At 42.3% G+C, this 12,588-nt stretch overlaps 1 protein-coding gene across 2 annotated transcripts; it reads left to right on the top strand.

Annotated features, from left to right (window-relative positions):
* The first annotated feature begins 1,616 nt into the window (after positions 1–1,616).
* On the top strand, positions 1,617–8,395 carry LOC115144251 (ras-related C3 botulinum toxin substrate 3). 2 transcript variants are annotated; one of them, XM_065002518.1, is made up of 6 exons: positions 1,617–2,838; positions 4,737–4,808; positions 5,064–5,181; positions 5,397–5,459; positions 5,934–6,093; positions 6,628–8,395. In XM_065002518.1, the coding sequence occupies exons 1-6, from the start codon at positions 2,621–2,623 to the stop codon at positions 6,756–6,758; spliced, it is 762 nt and encodes a 253-aa protein (XP_064858590.1). In that variant the 5' UTR covers positions 1,617–2,620; the 3' UTR covers positions 6,759–8,395. The 2 variants fall into 2 exon arrangements, with proteins under 2 accessions (XP_064858590.1, XP_029541004.2); XM_029685144.2 differs by lacking the exon at positions 1,617–2,838 and adding an exon at positions 2,867–3,516.
* Positions 8,396–12,588: the final 4,193 nt, after the last annotated feature.

The raw sequence follows: 12,588 nt of genomic DNA on the forward strand, positions 1-12,588 counted from the left end.
CGGGTAGGACATCTACTTTGTGCATGACACAAGTAGTTTTTCCAACAATTGTTTACAGACAGATTATTTCACTTATAATTCACTGTATCACAATTCCAGTGGGTGAGAAGTTTATATACACTAAGTTGACTGTGCCTTTAAATAACTTGGAAAATTCCCGAAAATTATGGCATGGCTTTAGAAGCTTCTGATAGGCTAATTGACATCATTTGAGTTAATTGGAGGTGTACCAGTGGATGTATTTCTAGGCCTACCTTCAAACTCGGTGCCTCTTTGCTTGACATCATTGGAAAATCTAAAGAAATCAGCCAAGACCTCAGAAAAAAAATGTAGACCTGGTTCATCCTTGGGAGCAATTACCAAACGCCTGAAGGTACCACGTTCATCTGTACAAACAATAGTATGCAAGTATAAACACCATGGGACCACGCAGCCGTCATACCACTCAGGAAGGAGACGCGTTCTGTCTCCTAGTGTCAGTCGTGTGTATAGGTGGCGGTGAAGTCAGGCGCAGGAGAATCAAACATAGTGGAATGAAGTTGTTTATTAACTTGAAGAAAAAAACAACTCCAAAACCATGAATACAATAAAACAAAGTGGATACGAGGACCCGTCGCGCACCAATACAAACAACACGAATACTGAACAACAAACAATCTCTGACAAAGACATGAGGGGAAACAGAGGGTTAAAATACACAACAGGTAATGAATGGGATTGAAACCAGGTGTGTAGGAAGACAAGACAAAACCAATGGGAAATGAAAAATTGATAAATGATGGCTAGAAGACCGGTGACGTCGACCGCCGAGCACCGCCCGAACAAGGAGAGGCATCAACTTCGGCAGAAGTCGTGACACCTAGAGATGAACGTACTTTGGTGCGACAAGTGCAAATCAATCCCAGAACAACAGCAAAGGACCTTGTGAAGATGCTGGAGGAAACAGGTACAAAAGTATCTATAACCACAGTAAACGAGTCCTAAATCGACATAACCTGAATGGCCGCTCAGCAAAGAAGAAGCCACTGCTCCAAAACCGCCATAAAAAAGCCAGACTATGGTTTGCAACTTCACATGGTGACAAAGATTGTAATTTTTGGAGAAATGTCCTCTGGTCTGAAGAAACAAAAATAGAACAGTTTGCCATAATGACCATCGTTATGTTTGGAGGAAAAAGGGGGAGGCTTGCAAGCCGAACAACACCATCCCAACCATGAAGCACGGGGGTGGCAGCATCATGTTGTGGGGGTGCTTTGCTGCAGGAGGGACTGGTGCACTTCACAAAATAGATGGCATCATGAGGCAGCAAAATTATGTACATATATTGAAGCAACATCTCAAGACATCAGTCAGGAAGTTAAAACTTGGTCGCAAATGGGTCTTCCAAATGGACAATGACCCCAAGCATACTTCATAAGTTGTGGCAAAATGGCTTAAGGACAACAAAGTCAAGTTATTGGGGTGGCCATCACAAAGCCCTGACCTCAATCCCATGGAAAATGTGTGGGCAGAACTGAAAAAGCGTGTGCGAGCAAGGAGGCCTACAAACCTGACTCAGTTACTCCAGCTCTGTCAGGAGGAATGGGCCAAAATTCACCCAACTTATTGTGGGAAGCTTGTGGAAGGCTACCCAAAACGTTTGACCCAAGTTAAACAATTTAAAGGCAATGCTACCAAATACTAATTGAGTGTATGTAAACTTCTGACCCACTGGAAATGTGACGAAAGAAATTAAAGCTGAAATAAATAATTCTCTCTACTATTATTCTGACATTTCACATTGTTAAAATAAAGTGGTGATCCTAACTGACCTAAGACAGGGGATTTTTACTAGGATTAAATGTCAGGAATTGTGAAAAACTTTGTTTAAATGTATTTAGCTAAGGTGTATGTATACCTCCGACTTCAACTGTAGCTTTCACCTGGTCAGTCTGTGTCATGGAAAGAGCAGGTGTTCCTAATGTTTTGTACACTCAGTGTCACTTATGTGTATGAAAGTAGTAAAAAGTTCATGTGGATAATTCTGAATGAGTCGTGAATAATGATGAGTGAGGAGGTTAGACTCACAATTATCATAACCCTCCTCCCCCCAATGTAAATGCTACCTCCCCTGTCATTGTAATGGTGAGAGGTTAGCATGTCTTGGGGGTATGGTATTTGTGCATCTGTAACTTTCTCACTCATCATTATTCACGATTCATTCAGGATTATCTGTAATCATGGTAGCATCCACATTAATGTAGAAGTGTTTAGAAACCTGTATTCTTGTTTACAGTAAAAGGGACTCAAATGGCACAATACATTATTTAATATTCATTTCTATAGGGCACAAAATAATATGAAACACAACCAAAACAAACAGCAAATGCATCCAACAAATGTGTAGAGTCACATGCTTGATGTAGTCATTCTGTGCTATGAATATGGGACCAAAGGTAATGTGTCAATACTTTTGGGCCCCTAAAATGGGGGGACTATGTACAAAAAGTGCTGTAATTTGTAAATGGTTCACCCAATATGGATGTAAATACCCTCAAAGTAATTCTGACACTCTACACTTTAACCTCATAGTCATTGTAGAATTTATACCCCAATACTTTTGGAGCTCAATGTAGACTCAATGTTTTCTAAAATGGGAAGAGGTCTGTCCATGATAAGGTGTTGCTCTGCTTTCTTGACATCTAAATCAAACAGACAGGTCCTACAGAACCTAGTTTTGTCTCACCTGGACCACTTCCCAGTTGTGTGGTCCTATGCGACAAAGAAGGACATTCCAGTTGGTCCAGAACAGAGCAGCACGAATTGTACTTGGATGTACACAGAGGGTGAATTTCAGTGGTATGCACGTATATCTCCCCACTGGTCTTTGTGCCAGGTTAAAAGTTCCGAACTGTCTTTTCAAGCAGTCGGCACACAGTTCGGACACTCATCGGTACAACACAAGACATGTAACCAGAGGTCTCTTCACAGTCTCCAGGTCCAGAACAGAGGCTGGGAAACACACCGTATTAAATAGAGCCATGACTACATGGAACTCTCTGCCACCCCAGGCAACTCAAGCTAGCAATAAAACCAGATTCAAAAAACCATTATGGGACCAGGGGACTGTAAAGAGACACAGACATGTTTATATATTTTGTACTGTATTTTTGTATCTTTGTATTATGTAGTGTTATGTATATTGTGTATTTTATTTGTTGTCTTTTGGTTGGACCCCAGGAAGGCAGTGGCTAATTGGGGATACAAAGAAATACTAAGAGAAAGCAGTAAATACAGTTCGGATGGTCACTGGCCCTTTAAATACGCTCGGTCTTTTCCGTTGTTTTCTGGCGCCACTCTTCATCGACCCCCTTTCACTGCGGCTCAAAAGCTGAGCGGACTGGCCCGCTTCTCATACAAATCACAGCTAGCTTTCATTGTGAAATATATATATTTTTTAAACACTTCTGTCGGCTTTGTGACACCGCCTGCTCCTTCGCAAATGCAAGCAATTAAATGCGTGGTGGTCGGCGACGGGTAAGAATCTCAATCTCAACGTAGAGATATTTTTCTCATCCTTTCTGTGTGTGTGATCAGTGATGCGGTCATGGATGGGAGATGCAGTGTGTAGGAAAAGGGGCTGGGGCTCTGTGTTATATGGGAAGGTTTCTTTCTAAGCATTCACTTGGAAATGCACAGCTAGGTTATAAAAAATATAAAAAAATTCCGTTCATTTGCGGAATGTTTGTAATATCATGCGGGATGTGGGATGTGTAAAATGTACACTTTTGTATTTTTACGCTGAGAAAACGCCCAGACTGTAGCGATGCTATGGGAAACACCTACTCGCGTCGTAGGCCGTCGGAATTAGACTTCATCAGTGACGATGCGGACTAAGGAATCTCTAGGCGTTGTTTTATAAGAATCTTAATTTACAGACGTTTTTTTTTAACATGTGTGATAATATAAATAATCTATACAGTTATAGTTTTGGCTGCCTTCATGCACGATCCATAATTAACTACCACGCATAATGAATGCATTTACAGTATTTGGGGGTTTGGTATGAAAAACAGCTGAGTAGGCCTATGTAGTTATTTTACTATTAGAAAGAATTGATCTGATCCTATATCTGAGTTTTTCTGTACTAGGCTAAATGTTGACATCTACAGTGCCCTACTAATGCCACATCCCTTTTGGATGATTTCTGATGACTAGGGGTCATTCATCAATTAATGACATCAGTGCATTAGCATAATGGGTTAAAATTGCATCTGCTAATCAGTCATTCCCAGAGCAACCAAGAGACCTTTAGTGGCCTGCGATCACAAAAAAACAATTTTTCATTACCCCTCCCTCTTCCCCTCTCTTCCTATTCACACACACACATTCTAACACACACCATTCATCCCCTACCCTGCCATGCCACCATCAATCTGTTCATATCATTTTGACATGCAGGATACACATAATCATAGACACACACATACACACCACTGTCACCAACCCTTCCTGTATTGTGTGTTTGTCGATAACAGGGATGGGGGCAGTAGGGCGTGAGGGTGGTAGTATGTCCCCCAGGCAAAGTGAATGTAGGCCAGTGTCTGTGTGACACTTAAACTGAAAGAGAGAGAAGGGCAGAACCACACACACACGCTGAGTATCAGCCTACCTAACTCAGCAGCATTTTTTTTGTCTCGTTATTGGACTTGTGTTTTTCTATAGCAGTGAGTAAGAACCAAATATCTCTCTCTCAGGGCCGTGGGTAAGACCTGTCTGCTGATCAGCTACACCACCAATGCCTTCCCCGGAGAGTACATACCCACTGTGTGAGTACACACACACACACACACACACACACATAGATGTGAGTGAGTGAGTGAGTGAGTGAGTGAGTGAGTGAGTGAGTGAGTGAGTGAGTGAGTGAGTGAGTGAGTGAGTGAGTGAGTGAGTGAGTGAGTGAGTGAGTGAGTGAGTGAATGTAAGTCTGCTTTCCTCTATGTAGTGTTTGTGTTTCTGACGAGTATACTTTACATAGAGCGGGCATTCAGAGATAAAGATATTCCCCCTATCTGTCTCACTAGCTTTGACAACTACTCTGCCAATGTGATGGTAGATGGGAAACCAGTGAATCTGGGTCTATGGGATACAGCAGGACAGGAAGACTACGACAGACTCAGACCACTGTCCTATCCACAGACGGTAAAAAACACACACACACACACACACACACACACACACACACACACACACACACACACACAACCCATTACATTTCTGTGAAGGATTGATTTGCAATCTACCATTCCGCAGCAGAGCTTTTCTTCCAGTCTGTCCCATGTGGAGTCAGGTGATTCCGTGGTTGGTTGATCTCAGTGATTTCACCCTAAGGTCTGTCTCTCTATGGTTCTCCCCAGGATGTGTTCTTGATATGCTTCTCCTTGGTCAGCCCGGCCTCCTTTGAGAACGTCCGAGCTAAGGTCAGTACTGAACCTTCCTGCTCACAGACACAGGAACAAGGGACCTGCCGAGCCTGACCTAAAGAAGCACATCTATAGCTCTCCCTGGTTCATGTTCTGTAGCTACAGTCCTGCATATAGAGAGAGAGAGTTTAGCCATTGTGGTTTCAACCCAAAAGCATTACAATGCTCTTAGATGACATCACACACCTTTCTGTTTGTCAAACTCTCTCTCTCTCTCTATGACTCTGGTTCAAAATGAAGATTCACTAATTGGGATGTTGTGTTTTTAAAGAATGGGTGAGGTTATTTCAGCAGTGCCTAATTGTGTTCTATTTTATTATACTATTCTGCTCTACTCTAGCCATAATAGTCCTATAATCCATCTATGGCCCTACAGACTAGATTAGAGGTTTTATTTCAAAAGCTCTGTTCTACCCAGCCTTGCTCTCCATCTTTGAGTTTTGATCTAATGACCTTTACCCTCTGTCTCAGTGGTACCCTGAAGTGAGACACCACTGCCCCAACACCCCAATCATCCTGGTGGGCACCAAGCTGGATCTGAGAGATGACAAGGACACCATCGAAAGGCTGAGGGACAAGAAGCTGTCCCCCATCACCTACCCCCAGGGTCTGGCCATGGCACGGGAGATAGGTCAGTCTGTGTGGGTGTCTGCCCATCTATGCCCACATTGGGAAGAGCCATTGGTGGTGGTCTTGGCAGATTTGGATTCTGTTGTTAATACGCTATGCAAGTGACGTGTGGTTTTCCAGGAAGTAGCCTTGTAGTTTAAAAAAACAACTTTTGTAAGCTTTTTGAATGGTCTTCAGGGCAAAAACTTAATAAAAGGCATCTGGTAGAAGTAAATTCATCAACAAACATAAATATAATTTGATGTATATATCTTAAATTACCGTGTTTTCACAAATGTCATGATATAATCGTGAAGCCCGTTCAAGAGATTAGGGGACATGATACGGAAGTACAGCGGAAGGGGCAGTTACTTTCACAGGGTTTTGCTCTAAGCAGGAAGTGACCCGCTGTGTGAGATGATGTCAGATTGCCGAGTCTGGGATAGTGCGAGATTGTCAATTAAGCCCTTTATCTTCTTACCCAGAGTCAGATGTTTTTTTGTTCTATGTTTATAGATGTGAAATAAGCATGTTGTTGTTTGTGTGTGGTGGTCAGGTGCTGTGAAGTACCTGGAGTGCTCTGCCCTGACCCAGCGAGGGTTGAAGACTGTGTTTGACGAGGCCATCCGCGCCGTGCTCTGCCCCCCACCCGTCAAGAAGAGGGGCAAGAGGTGCACCGTGTTCTGAGGGCTCTCATTGGTCCAGGAGAAACAGCCAATATGGCGGCCATTGTCTGGTACTACTAAAACATCACCATAATGACCACTACTTCTCTCCGGGACGAATCTTGACTTGAGACACCACGTAACGGCAATTTAACTGATGTTTGTGTAAATAACGCATTCATGTCAATGGAATATTTGATCTTAAGTTAGGATTTGGCCCGAAGAGAAAGAGAATTACTGGACTTTTTTTTTTTTTACAGTGGGAAAACGATTTGATCTGGTGTAAAGATATGCGTCGTCAAGTTTCCATTTGTCTGTTTTCCACAGAGGAAAGTACTCCTCTGTGGACAGTTAAAGTGTCTACTCTCACTCATACAACCCTCCTCCCTCTCAGTCTTGTTTGCTTGAGTTGATACAGCACTCAAAACAGCCTGTACTGTGAATATGTGGCTCTGGGTTGAAGTTGCCCTTAGTTACAGATCTAGGATCAGCGTACCCACCTCAAATCCTAACCTTCACCATTACGGGGAGAAAAAAACACAAAACTGACCTTAGATCAGTGTTTTAGGGTCAATTTCACCCTACTCTGTGAAGTGAATAATGTGATAAACAGACAAGCATGCCAAAAGTGGGGGCTGTACAACCTTGCTGCCTGAGTAATGCCTCTGATGGAGGTGCCTGCATGGGTCTAAACAATCTGTCTTCATTTTCCCAACGTCCTTTGTATATGTTCATTTGCGCGTGTGGGTGTGTGTGTGGGAGTGTGTGTGTGTGTGTTCGCATGTCACTGTATGTGTGAGAGAGTAAAGTTTCAAGCAGTGTCAAGTTTTTGGTACTATTTCGTATTGTAGTGATACACAAGACTTTGCAACAAACTGTCGACTCAAAAAAAGAAAAGGGAAATGGACGATCACAATCGTGGTCTGTTTTATGTGTTAACCAAACTAAGTCTAGTAATGTTTAAAAATAAAAATAAAAAAAACCTTTGGAGGAGGAATTCATTATGGATATATCTATTTATTATGTACCTGAATATTTAACTCTTTAATTCCAGACAATTCAAAATAAAAGGATAATAGTAACTCACTTTGACTCTAGGAGGTATCATATTGCAAACATATATAATTAATTAACCAGTGCATTTCTGTGGTGGTTGTGGACCTGCAGTATAACTGTATGTCCCACTCTGGTGGTGAGATACAGAACTGCAGTCTTCTCTGTCATGACGTTATTGGTTGGCATAGCAACTGTGGTTGAATAATGTGTCTCTGAGCCTGTCCAAGGTGTCAATACTGGCTTTGGGTAGAAGTTTTCCTCAGGCGCAGATCTAGGATCAGCTTACCACTACTCAATCCTAACCTTAACCATTAGGGGAGATTTGCAAAACTGGTCTTAGATCAGTGTCTAGGGGTAACTTCATCCTATTCCTCAATACTGTAGATCAGAATTCTGAAAAGCTACTAAAACTACTACTGCATGGATATGAACTGGTGATTCGAGCCCATTGTTATTAAGAAGAAAGCTTTTTTTAATGCACTGGCAATGTACTGTAAGATGACTTGTATAATGGTTTAATTGTTTGTCTTATTTTTTATGACTTCACATGTCAGTGTCGTGATATCTTTCAATTTTGTATAATAAATACAAATGTATATGTAACAGGTTTTTTGTGTCAAATGTCCTGAAGTGTACTAGCGTCTAAATTATTTTATCATTCTTTGCAATGTGTGTGGGTTTTCAACTTCAGCAAAAAAAAACATCTCCCTGCTCCCAGACCAATTTGATTGCTTTCTGTCAAGATAAAGTTCAAGTCTGGTTCTTCTGCATTCTTAAATTTTTCTGATTCTGAAAAAACATCTCTCCACTGCTCCCAGACCAATTTGATTGCTTTCTGTCAAGATAAAGTTCAAGTCTGGTTCTTCTGCATTCTTAAATTTTTCAGATCTGCTGAAGGATCATGTGGCTTTTCCTTGTGGACACAGCTACCGTATACATTACATCATTTACATTTAAGTCATTTAGCAGACGCTCTTATCCAGAGCGACTTACAAATTGGTGCGTTCACCTTATGACATCCAGTGGAACAGCCACTTTACAATAGTGCATCTAAATCTTTTAAGGGGGTGTGAGAAGGATTACTTTATCTTATCCTAGGTATTCCTTAAAGAGGTGGGGTTTCAGGTGTCTCCGGAAGGTGGTGATTGACTCCGCTGTCCTGGCGTCGTATAGGCTGAAATTAACGACTGCTTTGACCAGGACGATCATAACCCTAAACCTCAACTACATCTCGTAATGAAAAATGTGGAAATTAAGAAAGTTGAGGTGATTAAACTGGAGTAACCCTGGATTGTAAACTGTCATGGTCAAAACATATTGATACAACAGTAGCTAAGATGGGGAGAAGTCTGTCCATAATAAAGCGCTGCTCTGCCTTAACAACACTATCAGCAAGGCAGGTCCTACAGGCCCTGGTTTTGTTGCACCTGGACTACTGTTCAGTAGTGTGGTCAGGTGCCACAAAGAGGGACTTGGGAAAATTGCAGTTGGCTCAGGACAGGGCAGCACGGCTGGCCCTTAAAAGTACACGTAGAGTTAACATTAATGACATGCATGTCAATCTCTCATGGCTCAAAGTAGAAGAGAAATTGACTTCATTACTACTTGTTTTGACAAGCTGAAGGTACCAAGCTGGTTGTTTATACTATTAGCACACAGCTCAGACACCCATGCATACCCCACAAGGCATTCCACCAGAGGTCTCTTCACAATCCCCAAGTCCAGAACAGACTATAGGAGGCGCACAGTACTACATAGAGCCATGGCTACATAGAACTCTATTCCACAGATAACTGATGCAAGCAGTAAAATCAGATTTAAAAAGCAGGTAAAAATACACCTTATGGAACAGCGGGGATTGTGAAGTAACACAAACGTAGGCACAGACACATGCATACACACGATAACATACGCTCTATACACACACGTACACATGGATTTTTTTAGTTGTAGATATGTGGTAGTGGAGTAGGGGCACACCGAGGGCACACACTTAGTGTGTTGTGAATTCTGAAATGAATGTATTGTAACATTTTTTAAATTGTATAACCTTGCCTTAATTCTTCCGGACTCCAGGAAGTGTAGGAGCTGCCTTGGCAGCAGCTAATGGGGATCCATAATACAAATACGGCTGCAGCCAGACCTTCATCCCTAGGCCTGTTCTAAACAGAAACACAAATGGCTGAATTGGTGGAGAATCTGAAGAAGACAGGACTCCAGGCTGCTCCTCTTGCTCGTTATTACGCTGGACCTGAGATGTGGCATGTGACTCCTGTAGTGGGATAAAACTCAATGCTTTCAAGTCCTGTCTGGTGTGTCTGGACTCACTTCCAGCATCACTATGAAACTCTTGCCTTTATGAAGCACAAGCTGGTCCAAGCTTCCACACAACAAAAATCACTGAAGCTGGAGACTCATATCTCCCTCACTAACATTAAGCATCAGCTGTCAGTGCAGCTCATATATTTATTTTTTTGTTCCTTTGCACCCCAGTATCTCTACTTGCACATTAATCTTCTACAGATCTATCACTCCAGTGTTTAATTGCTATATTGTAATTACTTCGCCATTACGGCCTTACCTCCCTAATCTTACCTCATTAGTTTTTCTATTACCTCATTAGCACACACTGTATATCAATTTTTTTTTCTATTGTGTTATTGACTGTACGTTTGTTAATTCCATGTGTAACTCTGTGTTGTTGTTTGTGTCGCACTGCTTTGCTTTATCTTGGCCAGGACGCAGTTGTAAATGAGAACTTGTTCTCAACTGGCCTACCTGGTTAAATAAAGGGGAAATAGAAAAACTACAGGAGAAGATCTGCTCTCGTCATGACAACCTGCTTGATATTTACTGCCGCAACGATCAGCAGTTTATCTGTTATCTGTGTACAATGGATGAACACAAAGGCCATGATACAGTCCCAGCTGAATCCGAAAGGACTGAGACAGGTCAGGACAAAACTCATTACTGTTGCCGCTTATTCACATTATTACTGTGAACATTTTGAAACTAGTAGTCACTTTCTGTATGACAATAAAAAGAACAATGGATAAGATAATGAAATCTATTCTGGAGGGAGAGCGATAAGAAAGAGGTGAATCATCACATTGTTACTGAAGTGCTTTCAGTTATGGATTTTTTCAATAACTTTGCCACATTTCCCGATGTAAGTGGTATATTTTCAAAACTCTAAACTGATAACACTTGTAATGCCCACTATCTTATGTTCAGAACCTTTGATTGTGTATTCTTTGGGGTTTCACACATCTTTCACATCTTTCATCCAAAATCTGCTTTATATCCGCAATATATTGCCATGTCCGTACTGTGAAACGCGTAAGACAGAGCTACAGGGAGACAGGACGGACAGCTGATTGTCCTCACAGTGGCAGACCACGTGTAACAACACCTGCACAGGATTGGTACATCCGAACATCAGACCCGCGGGACAGGTACAGGATGGCAACAACTGCCAGAGTTACACCAGGAACGCACAATCCCTCCATCAGTGCTCAGACTGTCCGCAATAGGCTGAGAGAGGCTGGACTGAGGACTTATAGGCCTGTTGTAAGGCAGGTACTCACCAGACATCACCGGCAACAACGTCGCCTATGGGCACAAATCCACCGTCACTGGACCAGACAGGACTGGCAAAAAATACTCTTCTCTGATGAGTCACGGTTTGGTCTCACCAGGGGTGATGGTCGGATTCGCGTTTATCGTTGAAGGAATGAGCGTTACACCGAGGCCTGTACTCTGGAGCGGGATCGATTTGGAGATGGAGGGTCCGTCATGGTCTGGGGCAGTGTCACAGCATCATCGGACTGAGTTTGTTGTCATTGCAGGCAATCTCAACGCTGTGCGTTACAGGGAAGACATCCTCCTCCCTCATGTGGTACCCTTCCTGCAGGCTCATCCTGACATGACCCTCCAGCATGACAATGCCACCAGCCATAATGCTCGTTCTGTGCGTGATTTCCTGCAAGATAGGAATGTCAGTGTTGTGCCATGGCCAGCGAAGAGCCCGGATCTCAATCCCATTGAGCACGTATGGGACCTGTTGGATTGGAGGGTGAGGGCTAGGGCCATTCACCTCAGAAAGGTCCGTGAACTTGCAGGTGCTTTGGTGGAAGTGTGGGGTAACATCTCCTAGTAAGAACTGGCAAATCTGGTGCAGTCCATGAGAAGGAGATGCACTGCAGTACTTAATGCAGCTGGTGGCCACACCAGATACTGACTGTTACTTTTGATTTTGATCCCCCCCCCCTTTGTTCAGGGACACATTATTCCATTTCTGTTAGTCACATGTCTGTGGAACTTGCTCAGTTTATGTCTCATTTGTTGAATCTTGTTATGTTCATACAAATATTTACACATGTTAAGCTTGCTGAAAATAAACACAGTTGACAGTGAGAGGACGTTTCTTTTTTTTGCTGAGTTTAGTATATGATTTAAACTTGACATGCACAATTGTTCTAATCATTTGTATCCATTGGCAGGTTGTGAGCATGTTGAGAAATATGTCAGTCTTACAATTTCATTATCCGTATACAGAACATGCATAGGACATCAGAAATCGGGTACTGTAAAGCAGTTGGCTATCGTAAAAATGTTGCATGGTGTTACATGCCATTTATTTGTCATTTAACTCTGAAAGTGTAAAATATACACTATTTTCAGCGAACATAGGAGTCCCATTATGCTGGTGATAAATAACACCTTTGAATGTGTTAAAGATTTAACTCTGTTGCAGAGTTCCCCATTTTACTCTTAAAATGTTCAAATGAACTTGA

Source organism: Oncorhynchus nerka, linkage group LG16 (genome assembly GCF_034236695.1).
Source record: "Oncorhynchus nerka isolate Pitt River linkage group LG16, Oner_Uvic_2.0, whole genome shotgun sequence".
Lineage (NCBI taxonomy): Eukaryota > Metazoa > Chordata > Actinopteri > Salmoniformes > Salmonidae > Oncorhynchus > Oncorhynchus nerka.